Below are 18,050 nucleotides of genomic sequence, written 5' to 3'. Positions count from 1 at the left end.
ATGACCTGAGCTGAAGTCGGACGCTTAACCGACTGAGCCACTGAGGTGCCTCTACTGTCAGAATTTTAAAAAGCACTTAACTGCCAGAACCCCCAGAGCTTTATTATAATCACAGTGTTGGAATATATAAAAATTGGGAGGTTTGTTGCATTAGAAATCAGTTGGCCAGTTTTGAGGAGTAGGTGCTTAAATGGGAGTTCATATTTCTTTCTTCTGTAAGAATTGTATGGTGAGAGGTTAGGATCGGTTCCACAGGCAGCTGCCATTGAGAAGAAGGGAGAATAGTGGGAAAGTTACAGGGGAAATCGGCGTCGTAAAGGTTGAAAGCTCTGTCCAGTTGCTTCTTTCTTAGTGGTGGCAAGAATGCATGTCAATTCCTAGATGATGAGCAGTTTTGATTTTGTGTCTAGCGAAGGTGTTTTCTTTTGCAAATGGCACTCTTTTCTAGCCACTTTTCATGTTTCATTACCTATATTGATAGCGCTTCGGCAACAGGTTGAAAGGCTTAATGATTTTCCTTTCTTTAGTTGAGAAGCCAAGGCAGTATCCTGAGCAGGAAGAAACGCCTGAGATGATGGCGGCCCGAATTGACAGAGATGTGGTAGGTCCGCCATTCATCTTCACATCATTCGCTTTTTGTGTTTGTTTTTTAAAGGGGAGAAAATGTCAACAGGGAAAATGAAGTTGGTTTAAATAAAGGAGTTTTGTGGAAAGTATATTTTCTCTCTCCATTGGTGGTTATGCCCTTTGAATTATTTCTTTATCTTAACTGTTTTTGCCTTTATGCCAGTATTTAATTAGTAGAAGAGGGCTCTGATAGAGGAACTAGTATATTAACTGATTGACAAAGGAATTTAAGCTCAATTATCAGATTTGAGGGATTTTTAACTTTTCCGTAGTTTGTAATTCATAATTGAAATATCTTTCAAATATACTTTCATGACATTTATTGAAAAATATTTTAATGCCTGAAAAGTAAAAGTGGAATTCTTAAGGGTAGATATGTAAATTTTAACTCTTTATAAAGGATAGGGCTGTGTTTATTTTTGTTAGTCCATAGTAATTTACTTACACAATGACAGTGCCCTGTGATGTAATAATAAAATATGATCGTAATATAATTATTTTTATACTATACACACATTCCTAGCTTATTTGTAAACAAACACTTAGAGGAATTTGAAGTTTGGGACTTCATTTTTATATCACATCTTTAGTTATTACACTTAGAGGTTTATTTAATCCTGGTTTCTAGTCTTGTAAATTAGAAGACTGTCAGGTTTCACACAAAACAGAGAGTCATCTAAGACTGTAGTATATGAGATAATCAAGATTGATCCAATAATCCCTGAAAGCATAATTCATCATTAATTCTATTTTGCCATGTAGAAACTCTTATTAATGATTATTATTCTAGGTTATCTATGTGTTTATTAGTTTATCACAACATTCTGTATACCTTTTTCCATGAAATAATACTGTCGGTACTTTATTGGGGCATTTATTAAAAAAAAAAACAAAAATGCTCAGTGCTCTTCTAACAAAATATTTCTTAGAATTTTTTAGCCTAACTTTATGTGGGAGATCACTCTGAGGAAATTAGAGTCATTGAAAATAATTAATAATCTGAATAGATACTGTGAATGCTTTCTTGACGGTATTGAAAATAGAACAAAATTAAGCTAAAGAAAAATGTAAATGTCAGACTTCAGCCACAGGTATAGGTATATTTAGTTTAATTCTTTTCTTGGAGTTAGTGGTAAACTTAAAATTTGCATGTGGGAGGTATTTTTTCTTTCTGATTTTCCTTTACTGACTAAAAGTATAAAGTCAAGGCAAAAAATTGTTTCATTTTGTTCTATATTTCATTCTGTATTTTCTAATTTCAGCAAATATTAAACCACATTTTGGATGATATTGAATTTTTTATCACAAAACTCCAAAAAGCAGCTGAAGCATTTTCTGAGCTTTCTAAAAGGAAGAAGACTAAGAAAGGTAAAAAGAAAGGACCAGGAGGTAAGTTAGATTTTCTTAATCTTCTAAAGACCTTTGAGAACTCCAGTGCTAGGCAGAGTTTCCGCCCTTGTGAACTGCTCAGTAAAACTCCACTGACTGTGGGCTAGGGTCCCTTTCTTATTTTGGGATAGCACCTGGGAGTTAGGCAGAGACTAAGATGAACCCAGGGAGGAGTCCATTTTGGTTCCAAGTTGGCTATAGTAAGGGAAGACTCTAGGATACTTCACCTAAATCACAGAGACTCTGAGATTCAGCTGATGACCATCTGTTTATAGTTTTAATTAGTGACTGCAAAATTAATGTCTGCTAAAGTCATAGCTCTGTTCTTCCCATATTTGGATGTATTTTATTGTAAATATAAAGCCTCATTATTTTGTTAGAAGTGTTGATTTTTTTCCCATTAAAATAGTTACCAAGGTCAGTGGATTTGAATTTTTTTTTTTTTTTATCACAGAACTCCCAAACAATATGTTCAGGTCATATACAAGCAGTTTTTGAGTATGCTCTAGTTAGCTATTTAAAATGACCTCAAAATATATAAATTTACAATTGTGGAACAGAATGAAATACATAACAGAATAGTAAGTAAAACTCCCTTTCATGACACATGACTTCCCAGTCTTTCTCTACTAGCTCGTATCTATATCACAAGCATGTGACCTGTAGACTTGTTTTCCAGATGTGTACATCTGGATTTACCTCACTTCCTTATGTTCTGAAGTTAAGTATTATTGTTTCCTTACATCTCACACCCCTTATTCCTGCTGTTTTCTTTAGTAAGGGTGTACTATCCTTTTGGTCACACAGATTCTTGTATGATTTCATTCTCTAGCTAACAACCAACATCAGTATTATTTTTTCAATGTGTTGGGGTTTTTAAATTCCTTCGCTTTATTTTTTGGGTTTTTTTTTTTGAGAGAGAGAGCGAGCGTGAACAGGTGAGAGGGGCAGAGGGTGAGAGAGAGACTCCCAAGCAGGCTCCACGCTCAACACTAAACCTGACATAGGGCTCGATCTCATGAACTGTGAGATCCTGACATGAGCCAGAATCAAGAGTCAATGCTTAGCCAGTTGAGCCACCCACATGTCACTTCAGTGTGTTTTATATCCAGTTGTTTTCATTTTCATTTTCATTTTCATTTGCAAAACTAGTGTCTGCTTCAAGCTGTCATCGTTTTTTTACTCAGCTCTTTAAGTAGGCTTCAAGTCTCCAGTCTTTTATTCTGGGAGGACAGTCGTCTTAAAGCTCTACGACAGTCGCTTTGTTCTTCTGAAAAGCATGTTAATTCCATGTTCTGTTGATTTATGTCTAGTCTTCCCCCTGGTAATCACCCACAATCTAACCTTGATCTACTTTTCCATTTTCATGTTTCTTTGCTTTAGTGTGTTGTTTCATGTACATATGGTTTCCTTTTTTCATGTTTTTTACTTATGCTGTTTTTATCCAACTATGGCATTTTCTTACCAAATTGTCATGTAACAAACCTTTCAAATCGTATCTTAAAAGCTACTTTCCCTGTGAAACATCTTTTAGGTGAACATCTTCCCATCTCCCAACGAAGTGCAGTCTCTTTCTATAGCCCTTCATTGGTGTACCTTTGTTACTTATCTGATTCATATCTTCTATTAGGTATTAAGGCCTTACAAAGCAGGGCCTATAATTTACACATTTAAAAAAATGTTTATTTATTTTGAGAGAGAACAGCAGGGAGAGGGGCTGAGGGAGAGAGAGAATCCTAAACAAGCTCTATGCTCAGTGCTATGCTCAGTGCTATGCTCAGTGCAGAGCCTGATGTGGGGCTCAGTCTCGCGACCGTGAGATCATGACCTGAGCTGAAATCAAGAGTCAGATGCTTAACCAGCTGAGCCACCCAGGTGCCCCATAACTTACACATTTTTATAGTCTTTGCAATGATAAGCACAATAACTGGGACATAAAAGGGCTACAGTATAAGTTTATGGAATTGATGAGTAATTAGTAGTGTCTAGGGGTAGAAGTATCCATTTCAAATATAGAATCGTCTTTGTTATAGTCAGTCTATGAGATGTGGTAGAGTAGCTACGTAGCGTGGCGTCTGGTGTATCATCAAATTTTATAGACACAAATGTGTTCTTTTACTTTTTCGTTTAATATATTTTCTTAGAGCTTGGCTTTCATCTGTCCTTCTTCGGTTTATTTCTTTTAGAGGGTGTTTTAACTCTGCGGGCAAAACCTCCACCTCCTGATGAGTTTATTGACTGTTTACAAAAGTTTAAACATGGATTTAACCTTCTGGTAGGTGAAATTTATTTATGTATAACTAGCAGAAACAAATGAAAGAAACCAAAGCCTAGCCAGGATGTTCTTGATTAAATTAAGAGATAAGCTTTTTTTTTACGGTGGGTTTTTTGGCATGTATGTCTTGATTTTCCTTGAATTAGGACCACAGATAGTAAAACCTATGTATCTGTGTGACTTATCAAAAAGGAATGATTCCTAACTTTTTAAAAATTAAATTTCCCTAATCTGACTTAACCTAGGCTGATTAATATACTAACAAAGTGAAACTAGTAATAAGGAACTCTTCCTCTGAGTCTGTGTTGGACTTTCACGAGTATCTGTTTTTTTGCTTGATTGCATCATAATAATATGTTTGTTTTCTTAATGCTACAGGCCAAACTGAAGTCTCATATCCAGAATCCGAGTGCAGCAGAGTTGGTTCATTTTTTATTTACTCCATTAAATATGGTAAGGCTTTGTTAATATAAGAAAGGAATCACTCTTAGTATGTTTTTGAACCCCACATGCCTGTCTGGAGATATCTGGACAGTTTTTCTTCATCACCTTGCATGGATACTATTTCCCTTGGCATCTATGTACCCATCAAGAGTGTGCAATTTGAGAATTTGAAAGAACCTTAGAAATCATCTAGTTCAGACACCTTATTTTGTAGCTGAGGAAACTCATGTCTCTGACAGTGCTAGGGGAAAGAAAAGAAATAAAGATTTATCGGATGCTGGCATTTCAATGTATACTAGTATATAATAGAAATGGCTCTAATAATGTAAAAGTTTTTCTCTTTCTCCCAAAATAGGCTAGACATGAGGAGGCACTGGTACTGGATGGAAGGCGTTGCTCATGTATTTATGAATTCATAAACTGAGAGTCTGCTGTGTGCTTCGCATCATTCGTAGCTTATCAGGAACAAAACAGACATAAATTTTTACCCTCCTGGAACGTATGTTGTAGTATGGAGGGGCAGTCATTAACCTAAATACACGCATAAATAATACATTTTGCTAAGAATAAGTGTTACTTGGAAAAATGCAGCAGGGACAGAGAACAGGGAGTATTGCAGGTGCATGCTCACGCAAGTACGCACACGTGTGTGTGAGGTGGAGTAGTACCCTTTCTTAGTAGGGTTAGTTAAGGTGAAAAGGTGTCATTTGAGCAAATGAAGTGAGGAATGAGTCATGTGGATTTCTTTTTTTTTTTTTTTTTTTTTTACAAATAGTTTATTGTCAAATTAGTTTCTACATAACACTCAGTGCTCATCCCCAAAGTGCCCTCCTCCATGCCCATCCCCCCCTCCCCCCCACATCCATCAGTCCTCAGTTTTTGTCAGCATTCAAGAGTCTCTCATGGTTTGCCTCTCTCCCTTTCCCCCACCATTTCCGCCCTTCTTCTCCCCCTTGTTCCTCCGTCAAGTTCCTCCTAATCCTCCTATACGTGCAAACATATGGTATTTGTCCTTCTCTGCCAAGTCATGTGGATTTCTGAAAGAAGAGAATTCCATACAGAGAGCAGCTATTGTAAATGCTCTAGGGTGGTAATTGCAAATTTTGCTCCTGGAATAAGTTAAGTATTGTGACTGGAACAGAATGAGGGAGATCTTAATTAGGAGATGAGGTCAGCAAAGAAATGGGAGGTCCTATTTTGTTGGTTCTTGTAGGTGATTGTGAAACCTTTTACACTTGGAAGGTTTTTGCCAAAAGGATTGCTCTGTCTATAACACTTGGAAATCTAGGGGAAGAAGGGACTGGCATGGTTATTAAAATAATCCAGATTGGAGATGATGGTGTTTGGATCAAGTAGGGTTAGAGGTTGTCAGAAGGAGCCCGATTCTGGTTTTAAATCATAGAAGCAACACTTTTGCGGTAGATTGGATGTGCTGATGCAAGAGCCAAGGGTATCTCCCAAGTTTGGCCTGTGAGTGGAGAGATGGCCTAATTATTAACCAAGAGGTAGAAAACAATAGGTAGGACATATTTTTTTGGAGGAACGTAAGGAATTCAATTTTAGACATGTCAAAACATCGTTATGTCTAGATTGAAAAATCTGGTTTGGAGGTTGAATATACGAATTTAGAGTTCAATAGAGAAATCAGGACTGGAGATATATGTTTGAGGATCATCTATAAATAGGAGGCATTTAAAGCCATGAAATTTTCACCAAGATAGTGGTTATAAATAAAGAAGAGGAATAAGGATTGGTGGAGCCCTGGGCAGTGTCATTGTTAGGAGAATGGAAAAAGCCAACAAAGAAGATTGAGAAGAAGCAGGCAGGTAAGTCAGGGAAAAAAATAAAATAAGAATGTTATGGTATTCTGGAAGCCAAATGAAGAAAATGTTTCCAAGAGGAAGAATTTAACAACTGTCTCAGATATCTTCTGTGGTGGAAGCTGCTTCTACCTCCATGTTCTTGTTACAGCTGTACAAAGGCAGAGGAAGATAATTTCTCTTTAAGGAGGTGACTCTGAACTTAAACAGATAATTTCTGCCTTGTCCAGTTGGCCGAATGTTCTCATGTAGCCACACTGAACACCAGAGTCATATAGTCTCCATCTGTACTGGTTCATCTAAAATGTAGGGGCTTCTCTCTCTAGAAGGAAGAAGAGAGTGGACAGTAAGGAACACTTAGTAGTCCTTACATTGCCCACTGTATGTCAGGTGAGTGTTAGGCACATTTTTTCTTCTCCCCAGAAAACCCCCTTCTCATTACATGTATATCTTTATATAAGGCATAATTTTAAAAGATGTTTTTAATGCATATTTTTGAGAGAGAGAAACACCGTGCGAGTGGAGGAGGGTAGAGAGAGAGGGAGACACAGAATCTGAAGCCGGCCCTAGGCTCTGAGCTGTCAGCACAGAGCCCACCATGGGGCCTGAACCCAGAGACCATGAGATCATGACCTGAGCCGAAGTCAGACACTTCGACTGAGCCACCCAGGCGCTCCATTAAGGTATAATTTTTGAAGCTAAAAAAGGAGTGTGTTGGAGACAATTCCCTTTGTAGAAGAGTTAGATGTTCCTATGAGTTTATCCAGCAAAAGTTTATACTCCTTGCGTCATAGCCCAGGATCCAGGATACACATCTTCATTTTCTACCTTATATGGTATGACGATATACTTTCCTTCCCATTTTATATTTCTTATACCTGCAAATGTTGTAATAGCAATTGTTTCAAGCTGACTTTATGTACAACCATCTTGTCCTACAGGACAGCTAGGAGAATTCGCTGGAATAATATTCAAGAGTACACAAAACTGTGCTGGGGTTTGGGCAAAGCATGGCAGCAGAAAGCGGCTGGAAGCATTGTTGGTCCCACATACAGACAGATAGGAAAAGAGACTGGGCTACAAATCACTTTTTTCTACAGTTCCACCAACTAGCTAGGCCATTCCCGTTTTGTGGGAGGACAAGTGAGCAAGGAGTAGAAAGAAGGCAGAACCTCTTTGTTTTAAATACTTCCAGGAGAACAGAGTTCCTGTTTTCTGGGCTAAGGCAAGCACGGGTGGAATGGTTGTGAATCGCTGTGTCTGTCAGAAGAGCAAATGGTTGTTTTGAAGAATGACAATAGCAGTAATGATAATTGTTAGTAGTGTGTGATTGTTTTGTGCATTATTTCTTTTTAAAAAAATTTTTAATGTGTTTATTTGTGTGTGTGAGAGAGAGAGAGAGAGACAGCGTGAGCAGGGGGAGGGTCAGAGAAAGAGGGAGATACAGAATCTGAAGCAGGTTGCAAGCTCTGAGCTGTCAGCACAGAGCCTGATGCAGGGCTCGAACCCACAAACTGTGAGATCATGACCTGAGCCGAAGTCGGACGCTTAACCGACTGAGCCACCCAGGTGCTCCTGTTTTGTGTATTATTTCTATGGCTGTTTTTTAATGAGTGAGAACTATATGAAGCCAATAAATTTAATTAATTTTGGTTTATGGCATATGAACAATATGGTTTGAGTTCTCTAATATTTATCAAAAATGGAGCAAATTCAAATGCATTTTTCATGGAAACTTTTACTTGATTATCAGAAAAAATGAGAAAAGCAAAATCCAAGTTACACAAAGGAATAATAAATCTTACCCTTTCCCCAAGGGCAACTAGACAAGACCTGAAGTAGAATTTGAAATAAATATTGCTTTACAAACATAGGAAAGTAACATTATCAGCATAAATGTTAGAACTGGCAATAAAAGATTAGAAGATGAAAGTCCAAGACTACATCAATAATTTATGAATGCTCCCATATGTTGTTGCTATATATAGAACATCAAATTTCTACTCGTCTAGTTACTGTTGAATAATTCTTGTTTTATAAGCTCTTTTAAAAATTAGATCAAGCCATTCATATGCAAAGAAGCCCATTAACAAAATTTATATTGTTCCTTTTAAAAAATATTTCTTTTTCAGAGAGAGAACGAGTGTGTGTGTGTGTGTGTGTGTGCGCGCGCGCGCGCGCGTGCTCGTGCACATGTGCACGTGTGCATTTGAGGGAGGGGCAGAGAAAGAGGGGCATAGAGAATCCCAAGCACTGTTAGTGCAGAGCCTGACTCTGGGCTTGAACTCTCAAACTGTGAGATCGTGACCTGAGCTGAAATCAAGAGTTGGACGCTTAACCCACTGAGCCACCAGATCCCCCTCTATTGCTTATTCTTTTAACACATTTGATACTGTCTTACTTTGAGTATTAGGAAGTGTTGGTTACAGAGCACATTTTTGCTGCCTTCTCCTTCTTTGCAAACTCTTCCACACATTATAAGTAGATGTATAATCATTACACAGAGGAAAACTCTAAGATAATGGGACCGGTGTCCCTAACACGTAGAAATTAGCCTTTGTGATCAGGCTGCATATCTGTAAATGTGATTTATTTTATCTTTGTTTTTCATTAAAACTGACTCCTTATTAATGGTCTCTCCAATCAGAATATGTCTCTTGCTCTTTTAATGTTCTGCCTGCAGAGCCCCAGGCATCTTACTTGGATAGGAATCGTGGGAAGACGTTCCTAAGGGGCCTACTACCAGCCACACCAAACTGAATGGCTTTAAACCTTACAAAGCCTGCCATCTGCCTGCACCACCCGCACACTGGCCTGCCCCCAGCACACGGGCCTGCCCGCCTGCCTAACATCCCTTCTGGGGGGGCGGGGGGGCTGTGTCTTGTAGCTTTTTATTTACGTTTCTTTTGTTTCATTCCCTCCTCCCTCTGTTGACCCAAAGATTTAAAAATCCCTTTACTCTTAGATTTTACTCCTTAACTTTTCTTTCTTAATCATCCCTACCCATTTACTAAAAGTGCTTATAGGGCTAGGAAGTAAGAAAATTACATGCCAAAGAGTCAGGGTGGGTTTTGTTCTCAAGTAAGAGTCAACTTCCCTCCTTATCTTTGATCTTGTCTTTCACTGATTCTCACTCATCCCTCTGACACTTGTGTTTTCTGCAATTCAGTTGGTCCAAGTCCTCACGGGAGGGAAAACTGAAGAATAAGCCATAAGTTAAAATGTAGTATGTCACTGATACACATACATTGTTCTGGGGACGGTGAGGTGCCTCAGAACTATGTTGTGGGGTTAAGAAGGGCTTCCTGGAAGAGGTGGTACCAGAGCAGAGTTCTGGGTGATGAAGGAAGGGCCTCATGGGGAACTGGGAAGCAGCGTGTGCAGACACGCAGGGGCACACGGTAGCGTGGCGTGCTCAGGACACTTGGGCGGCTGGGGAGAAGCTGACTCTTGGTCTGAAGCCATTCAGAAACAAAAATCCCTTTTTTCTTGTGCCATATCTCTGGGAAAGTGACATTTTTATAAAAGGGCTCTGGTTTCTGCTTGAGGAGATAACTACCATTCTTTAGCCAGGAAATAGCCTTTGAGAAGTCAGTTTGGAGCAGTTTCCAGACATACACTTATCATCGTTTTGTTTATCAGAGAGTTGCACCTGTTTGTTTGTTTCTGCTAGTCATTAAATTATCCATTTTAAATCAGGACGATTTCTTAGAATTAAATTCTGGGAAAAACTACCATAGATTCAGAGCGTCACTTCTCATTCTCTCAGTTTTCTCTCTGGGTCCTTTTATTTTTGTATGTCTTTATACACACTACGAGAGGCTATTAACTTGAGGCTTACTTCTCTCTATAGTATTCCGTTATTGAGCCATATTTTTCAAGTTGGGGATAATAGATTTGCCAGGAAAGATACATGTACCCTTTTTTTTTTAAAGCAAAAAATCAGAGATAGTTAAACCACCTGACTTAGAATTCTCTGGATAGTCATTAGTATTTTCCAGGGAAAATACAGTCCTAGGCAGCCAATAGACAGATCCTGTGAAAGCCATTAAACTATTAACTTTTCATTCTAGATTATTAGGCACTATTAGCCTGGGAAAGTTGACTTAAGCCGTTTTTCATGCAGTAGTACACTGCACAATGTCAAAATTTGAGTATATAAAAACAGTAATTGTTTTGGGCATAGATTTTACATATTTTGAAAATATACAAGTAATCATCATCTTGCTAAAAAATGATTTATTATCATTTTAGGTGGTGCAGGCCATAGGAGGTCCTGAACTAGCCAGTTCAATACTCAGCCCCCTGTTGACTAAGGACACAATTGATTTCTTAAATTATACTGTCAACGCTGATGAAAGGCAGCTGTGGGTGTCACTGGGAGAAACTTGGATGAAAGCCAGGTAAGCGTGTATGAGTTTAATACCTATAACACTCTAAGTACTGTTCTTCGTCATCACATGAATCTAATGAGGCATTACAGATAAAAAGCCTAAACCCTTAAAAAGCCAGTCTAGTGGAGAAGATACAAAGTATGTGCAATATAAGGCATGTTAAGTACCAGGAGTGACACATGGATTGCTGTTGTTTGGCAAGGCGGAGCCATCAGGAAGAGGATTTAAGAGGAGGGTAGTTAGCTTTCAGAGAAGGGCTGGCATTTAAATCAATAGATAATAATAGTCGTATATTTTATAATATATGTGTACACATTATACATATAGTGTTGGCTAAGCCCTCGTCCATGAACTTTATAGAAGTCCTGTTGTTATCCCTATTTTACAGATATGGAAACTGAGGCATAGAGTGGTTGACTAATTTGCTCAAAGCCATATAACTCTTAAGTGGCAGATCTGCGATTTGTATTCAGGCAGTCTGGCCTGGGAGCTGATGTTCATAATTATTTTGCTATGCTGCCTCTCGGTAGGATGAGTAGGATTTCCACGAATGCATTACAGTAGGGAAAGGTTTTTTTTCCTAATAGAGAAGCACAAATGAAGGCATGAAGCAAGAAGTCAAGAGAATGGAGAATCAATATGGGTTTAGGTGGCAGATAAACTTTAGGTCGCAGGTGCTGATGGAAAAGGGAGAGAGGAGAAATGGTGTTAAACGAGGCACATGGAAGTGAGCAGGTGGGCTCTGAAGGCTCCCACTGCCATGCTAACGAGTGGGAAAAGATTCTCTAGGCTGCAGAAAACCAATAGCTTTGTGAATAGGAGTGTGACATAATCACATCCGTGTTTTAGTAGCATCAGAGCTCAGCACGGATAAGGACAAAGGAAACTAGAGGCAAGGAGGCCCCTGGGGATGATGATGCTATAGTGGAGAATGTTAGTCCACGTTCTCTGGGTCTAGAACACTAGTAGCAGGAATGGAAAGAAGGGGTGGTCATTTAAAACATTGTATCTTGTCAGTAAAGTGGTTGTGGGAGACCAGTCATTAACATTGCATCATTGATTATTGCAGCATTAAAGTTTTTCGGAGCAAAGCAAGTTACAAAAATATTTCTCATTTTATGACACTGAATAAATAATTTTTGCATTCCTTATCTGAATCTTTTTATTTCTTTCACTACTTAGAATAAGCTTAAAAAAAAACTTGGTTAAACAGATTTCTTACATCTATTAGATGCTTGCAGGTTATGATCTTATGATAAGCCTAGGTGGGATCTTTTAGTATTTTCACATGAAACTTACTAATTTAATCAGATCTCCTGGTACAAAAATATACCAGACTTTAAAATTTCTTAGTTTTGGGTCCTACCTCAAAATGAGAAAATGAATGACCATTGGAAAAAACTACTCAAAAGGAAATACATTGTTAGCTCTTGACATGAGAAATGGTCATTTCAGATCCTAATTGTTAAGCATATTAGGAAAAGAATATACTGATTTAAAAACTCAGAAAGATCAAAAAAAAGTCATGAAGGTACTTAATAAGCTGAATAAAATGGTTCGTTTTATCATAATAGAATATAACCTGAAGAATTAATCTTTCACTTGTGAAAGATAAAACAACACAATATGGCAGAAATGAATCTATAATTTGTGTCCCAGTTATTTTTGTGGTTCATGAGTGATTAGGAGCTTGTAGAAATAAGTCTCACTCAGAGTCATTAAATAATGAATGGGTAATGATTACGATTCCAGATTAGTCCTAACTTGATCTCACTGATTAAAGCCTAGCTGATAAATTTAATTTATAAAATTGCTAATGTTTCATTTAGGGGACTTACTATTACTTAAAAAAAGCATACACATTAAGAACATTCTCTGTTTTATCTCTTTAGAAAGATATGTCTGATACCAGGAGGGTTCATTATGATGAGAGGGAAGGGAAGGGAAAGATGAGAATCTGAAACTACTTTAGATACAAGAGAAGTTCATGTTCTAAGTACTTTTAACACTTCTGGCCTCACACTCCCTTTCCAGTTTTTCAAAACCTATATCCATGTAACAAAGCTGAATGAGTGGAGAATTTGAGGCAATGTAAAGAAAACAGATCATGAAGCAGAACACGGTCTTCATTTTGTTGGTAGTACAGTCTAGCATAAGTGTGTTTCCTTTCCCTTTCTGAGTGGAGAGAGGGCAGATTAGGTATGCTTTGTTTTTATTTGTTGGGTTTTTTTTTTTTTAATGTTTATTTCTGAGAGAGAGAGAGAGGCAGAGAGACAGAGCACAAGCTGGGGAGGGGCAGAGAGAAAGGGAGACACAGAATCTGAAGCCGGCTCCAGACTCTGGGCTGTCGGCATAGAGCCTGATGGGAGACTTGAACTCGTGGGCCGAGAGACATGACCTGAACTGAAGTTGGATGCTCAGCCGACTGAGCCACCCAGGCGCCCCTGTTTTTGTTTTTTGTGGCTAACCTTACTGAAAGTAATTTTGGACATAATGTCCCTCTACAGAGCAGAGTGGCCAAAAGAACAATTTATTCCACCATATATTCCGCGGTTCCGCAACGGTTGGGAGCCCCCAATGCTGAACTTCATGGGAGCGCCGATGGAACAAGATCTTCATCAGCTGGCCGAGTCTGTGGCAAATGTAGCAGAACATCAGCGCAAACAAGAGACAAAAAGATTATCCACAGAGGTAAGGTTTTTAACATCACTTTTTGTAGAAATCTGTACATTCTCTTGTAATTCTGATTGTGAATTCTAGTATTATTGATCTGGAGATTGTTCTAGAACCAATGACTGAATGTCCTGCTGCCCTTAGTTACCTCTCCGCTCTTTATCCTTGTTGTAACAGTTGCTCTGTTTCCCTCTGAAGCCCAGTCCCAGCCCATCTCATTCTTCACAGCCTGCCAGCCCTCACCCCTGCCCACCGGCCAGGGCTCCCTGAACCCTGGTGATCCAGTCTCAATTTCTGAGTGCCTAGTTTCTCTCCTTGTCAGGGTATTGCTCTGTTGCCTCTTGGCTTGTTCTGTTTTTCCCATCCATCATCATACCCTTAAGACAGCTTCCTGGGGCACCTGGGTGGCTCAGTCAGTGAAGCTCACGTCATGATCTCACTGTCAGTGAGTTCAAGCCCCGTGTTGGCCTCTGTGCTGACAGCTCAGAGCCTGGAGTCTGCTTCAGATTCTGTGTCTCCCTCTCTCTCTGCCCGTCTCCCACTCATGCTCTGTCTCTCCCTGTCTCTCAGAAGTGAATAAATGTTAAATAAAAATTTAAAAAAGACAGACCTAGGTCTCCTAACCTGTCCCAAGCAGCTTTTTCCCAAATGTCCGATTTCTTTCCTCCTCCCTCCCGCCCCTCTTCCTCCTCCCTCCCTCTCTTCCTTCCTTCCTTTCATCAACTTCTAAACACTGGAGCCCTCCTAGCCTGGCTAGAAGGCCAGAGTTTCTCCTGGATTCAGTCCCTGGGCTCAAATGGTCATTTCTAACAGTATCATACCTTGAAAAGAAACAAAATTTATTGTACCTTTTAAGTATTTAGTGAGCTTTAGGGTAATAACCTATTTGGGGAGCCAATTGAGGGACTGAAATTGGGTATGTTATCCCTTCACATCTCTTAAAAATGACTTTTCTGTGATTTTCTTATTCTGTCAGAAAATTAATTAAACATAGCTTAAAGCTGAACCAAACCAAATAGGATGATGAGAACCCGAAGAATTAGGTGAATGAGGTCTGTTTGGAGAAGAAACGATAAATGATGACTAGATCCCCCTTGAGGTCCTGTTTGTTTCCTTTGTTTAATTCCCTAGATAAATTTTCTCAGACTGCTGTGGGTATTCATAGCAAATATCATATGAAGGAATGATTAGCAAACTAGAGTAAATCTTCACTTTTCAGGGAAAACACTTATATAAATTAAAAAAATCATTCCCTTGGACAATAACCATAATATTCTAGAAGACTGGTTAAATTCCAAAACTTTAAAAATGAAGCACATGCACTGCTTTGAAGATCTGTTTTTTCCTGATGTAATTGTTTTTCCTCTGGCGCATATGAGGGTAGAGTCTCTAACTGCCTGTCCTTCTAAATGAGTGAGGAAGAAGATGACCTCACAGTCCTTTGCCTTGGTGGCAGACACACATCCCTCTCCAGACCTCATCACTGTGGATTCCCTTTCCTCATAGAGGGCAACGTTTCTAGAGGAAAAAAAGATGTAATCAAACATGAAATTATGATACACGTGTTGTTGCTATAGTTACAGCGGACTCTTTTCAATTCACAGAAATTTCTAGCTTACAGTCTTTATATCTTAAATAAGAAAACATCCACTTAATAATGTGTGCCTCAGAAATTCACTTCTGTGAGTTCTTTTTCAGTTTGTGTATTTAAAGAGAGAGTAATGTGTTCTGGGCTCCTGGGGTAAAAGTTGTGTACTCTCACTGAATAAGTAATTTCAAAGGAAGAATTATTGAGAATCTTTCCTTATAATGAGTTATCACTTTCCTGTTGTAAACTGTGTACCATTTTATGGCTTAAGTACTTATTCTGAGGTTTTAAAGAAATGAAATGAAAAGTGCCTGCTAGCTCTTTTAGGAGAATTGATGCCTTAAGAATTTGCTGGAAAAGAGGCCAAGTAATGGTGATTTAAAATACATAAAAATGCAATCATCCCTAGAAGAGGAACTTTATTATATTTTATTGCTACTAAAATAAATGCATTCAGGACAAGACTTGGATGATTCAGGATCTGGTGGCTCTGTTTAGAATCGAAAGGCATAGGTGACGTGGGGTGTCAAGTATGGGTAACAGTACTCAGCTTCTTTACTTCCTCTGAACTGGCAACAGCCCTTGATGAGGTTGTGTGTGTAGTCATCACGGTTAGTCATTTGTCATCATTTCTCTCCTCCCTCCCAACATTCCCAGTCACTGTCAGGACCCAGTGATCTCACGCTGGCTGACCTCACTCTGTTCTGTTCAGAGTTAGCCAAAGGTGAGGGTGATTCTACCAGGTTCCTGCACTTCGCCCTTCATAGCAGTCTTTCATATGAAACTGCCTAACCATCTAGTGCCTCTGCTCTCAACCAGGGAAATGAGAAACCGAATTAATTAAGCTACTTACTTATTTTATTTTTAATTTCAGCTTTATTGAGGTATATAATTGAAAATCCTAAGATACTTAAGGTGTTCATCTGGTGATTAGATACACATTGTAAAAGGACTCCCCCATCTCGTTAATTAGCACATTGACACATCTGTCACCTCACATACTTCCCTTTTTTCATCTTTTGGTGAGAACATTTAAGTTCTACTCTCTTGGCAGATTTCAATTATACCCTATAGTGTTATCAGCTGTTTTCACCGTGTTTTACATTAGATCTTCAGACTTTATTCACTTACAGCTGTTTCTACCCCTTTACCAACTTCTCCCTGTTTCCCCCAGCCCTTGGTAACGACTTTTCTACTCTGTGTCTATGAATTTGACTTTGTTTTTTCTTTTTATGGATTTCACATATAAGTGCTATCATTCAGTATTTGTCTTTTTCTGTTTGGCTTATTTCATTTAGCAGAATGCTTTCAAAGTCCATCCGTGTTGTCTGTCGCACACAACAAGATTTCCTTCTTTCGCGTAGCTGAGTAATACTCCGTTGTATATCTATACCACATCTGTATCCGTTCATCTGTTAATGGGCATTTAGGTTGCTTCCCTACTGTGAACAATGCTGCAGTGAACATGAGGATGTGGATACCTCTTCAAGTTCCTAATTTCATTTCCTGTAGTGTTAAACCCAGTGGTGAAACTAGTGAACAGTATGATAGTTCTGTTTCTCATTTTTTGAGAAGCCTCCATACTGTTTTCTGTAGCCGCTGCACCAATTTACATTCCCACCAACAGTGTACAGGGGTTTCCTTTTTTCCCCCACAATTCTCACCAATAGTTATTATCTCTTGTCTTTTTGATGATACCCATCCTAACAGATGTGAGGTGACATCTCATTGTGATTCCGATTTACATTTCCTTGATGATTAGAGATGTTGAGAACCTTTTCATGTACCTGTTGGCCATTTTGTACTCCTCCTCTGGAAGGATGTCTGTTCAGTTGCTCTGTCCATTTTTTTAATTGGACTGGGTTTTTTATTTGTTTGTGCTTGGTTGGTGGTTGGTTGGGTTTTTTGGTTTTTGTTTTTGCTCTTGAGCTATGAGTTCTTTATATATTTTGGACTTTTAGTCCTTATTATATATATGATTTGCAGATATTTTCTCTGAGTCTGTAAGTTACCTTTTAATTTTGTTGATGATTCAAGCTAAGGTATTTAAATGATAAGAATTGCTTCTTTGTATGTTATATGCAGTCAGTGTATTCCAGTGAAATATATTCCAGAGGGGTAGTATAATGTGAGCATTTTGACATCCACACTAGTCCATTCAAGAAACCCCACCCACTCTGTCTGTGTTTATCCCTCTCCAGCCAACTCTGTCATTAGGATGAACTGTAGTAAACATGTATCCAACACTTCTCTAAGACATTTCCAGTTTCAAATATTCTGTCCCAGTGAGTTCATAAACACATTCAATAGCCAAACACTTCCATTGCTTCAAGGTCTGTTGTGCATCTCCTGTACTCATTTCCCATAAAGAAAGAGTTAAAAATCTTTATATGAATTTTGAAAATATTTTTATTTACTTATTTTTTTGGTCTTTCTTTCCTTGTTTTTTCCTCATAGCTTTCAAACCATGGTGCTCACTGGCACCCATAGACCTCAGCTCCCCCTTCTGGTAGCACCTAGTAGGCTCATGTGAGAATTGTCTTAAATATAAAAAAAGAAATTACTCCAGCATTATCTTACCCTGGACTGCTGACTCTCAAGATCAGTATGTTTCTGCCTTTCTGTATTTTCCTCAATTGTAAATCTGATAAGAGTGCTGCCATTAAAAAAAAAAAATAGTGACTGTGTACATTTAAAAAATGAGAGGGTGCTATAATTTTAATACACAGAGTTTAGATGATTTTCATGTGACATTTACTTTGTTAGAGTGGTAAAGGTCTGTTCCTTAAACTCAGAGAGCAAGGGGGAAGAGTTTTATTGTTGTTTTAAAACCAATTTAT

At 38.5% G+C, this 18,050-nt stretch overlaps 1 protein-coding gene across 2 annotated transcripts in view; it reads left to right on the top strand.

The window, feature by feature from the left end:
- EPS8 (epidermal growth factor receptor pathway substrate 8) overlaps positions 1-18,050 on the top strand; it is a 186,883-nt gene that overhangs the window by 145,220 nt on the left and 23,613 nt on the right. For both annotated transcript variants that reach the window (XM_039244659.1, XM_039244658.1), the window contains exons 10-15: positions 528-601; positions 1,890-2,016; positions 4,203-4,291; positions 4,670-4,744; positions 10,810-10,958; positions 13,457-13,640. In XM_039244659.1, coding sequence (XP_039100590.1) covers positions 528-601; positions 1,890-2,016; positions 4,203-4,291; positions 4,670-4,744; positions 10,810-10,958; positions 13,457-13,640 — 698 coding nt within the window. The remainder of the gene's footprint in view (positions 1-527; positions 602-1,889; positions 2,017-4,202; positions 4,292-4,669; positions 4,745-10,809; positions 10,959-13,456; positions 13,641-18,050) is intronic.

This window comes from Hyaena hyaena, unplaced genomic scaffold, assembly GCF_003009895.1.
Source record: "Hyaena hyaena isolate Hyena2069 unplaced genomic scaffold, ASM300989v1 scaffold_247, whole genome shotgun sequence".
In the NCBI taxonomy this organism is placed as follows: domain Eukaryota; kingdom Metazoa; phylum Chordata; class Mammalia; order Carnivora; family Hyaenidae; genus Hyaena; species Hyaena hyaena.
The sequence above is the reverse complement of the archived record's forward strand: the minus strand, read 5'-3'. Positions and strand labels throughout refer to the sequence as shown.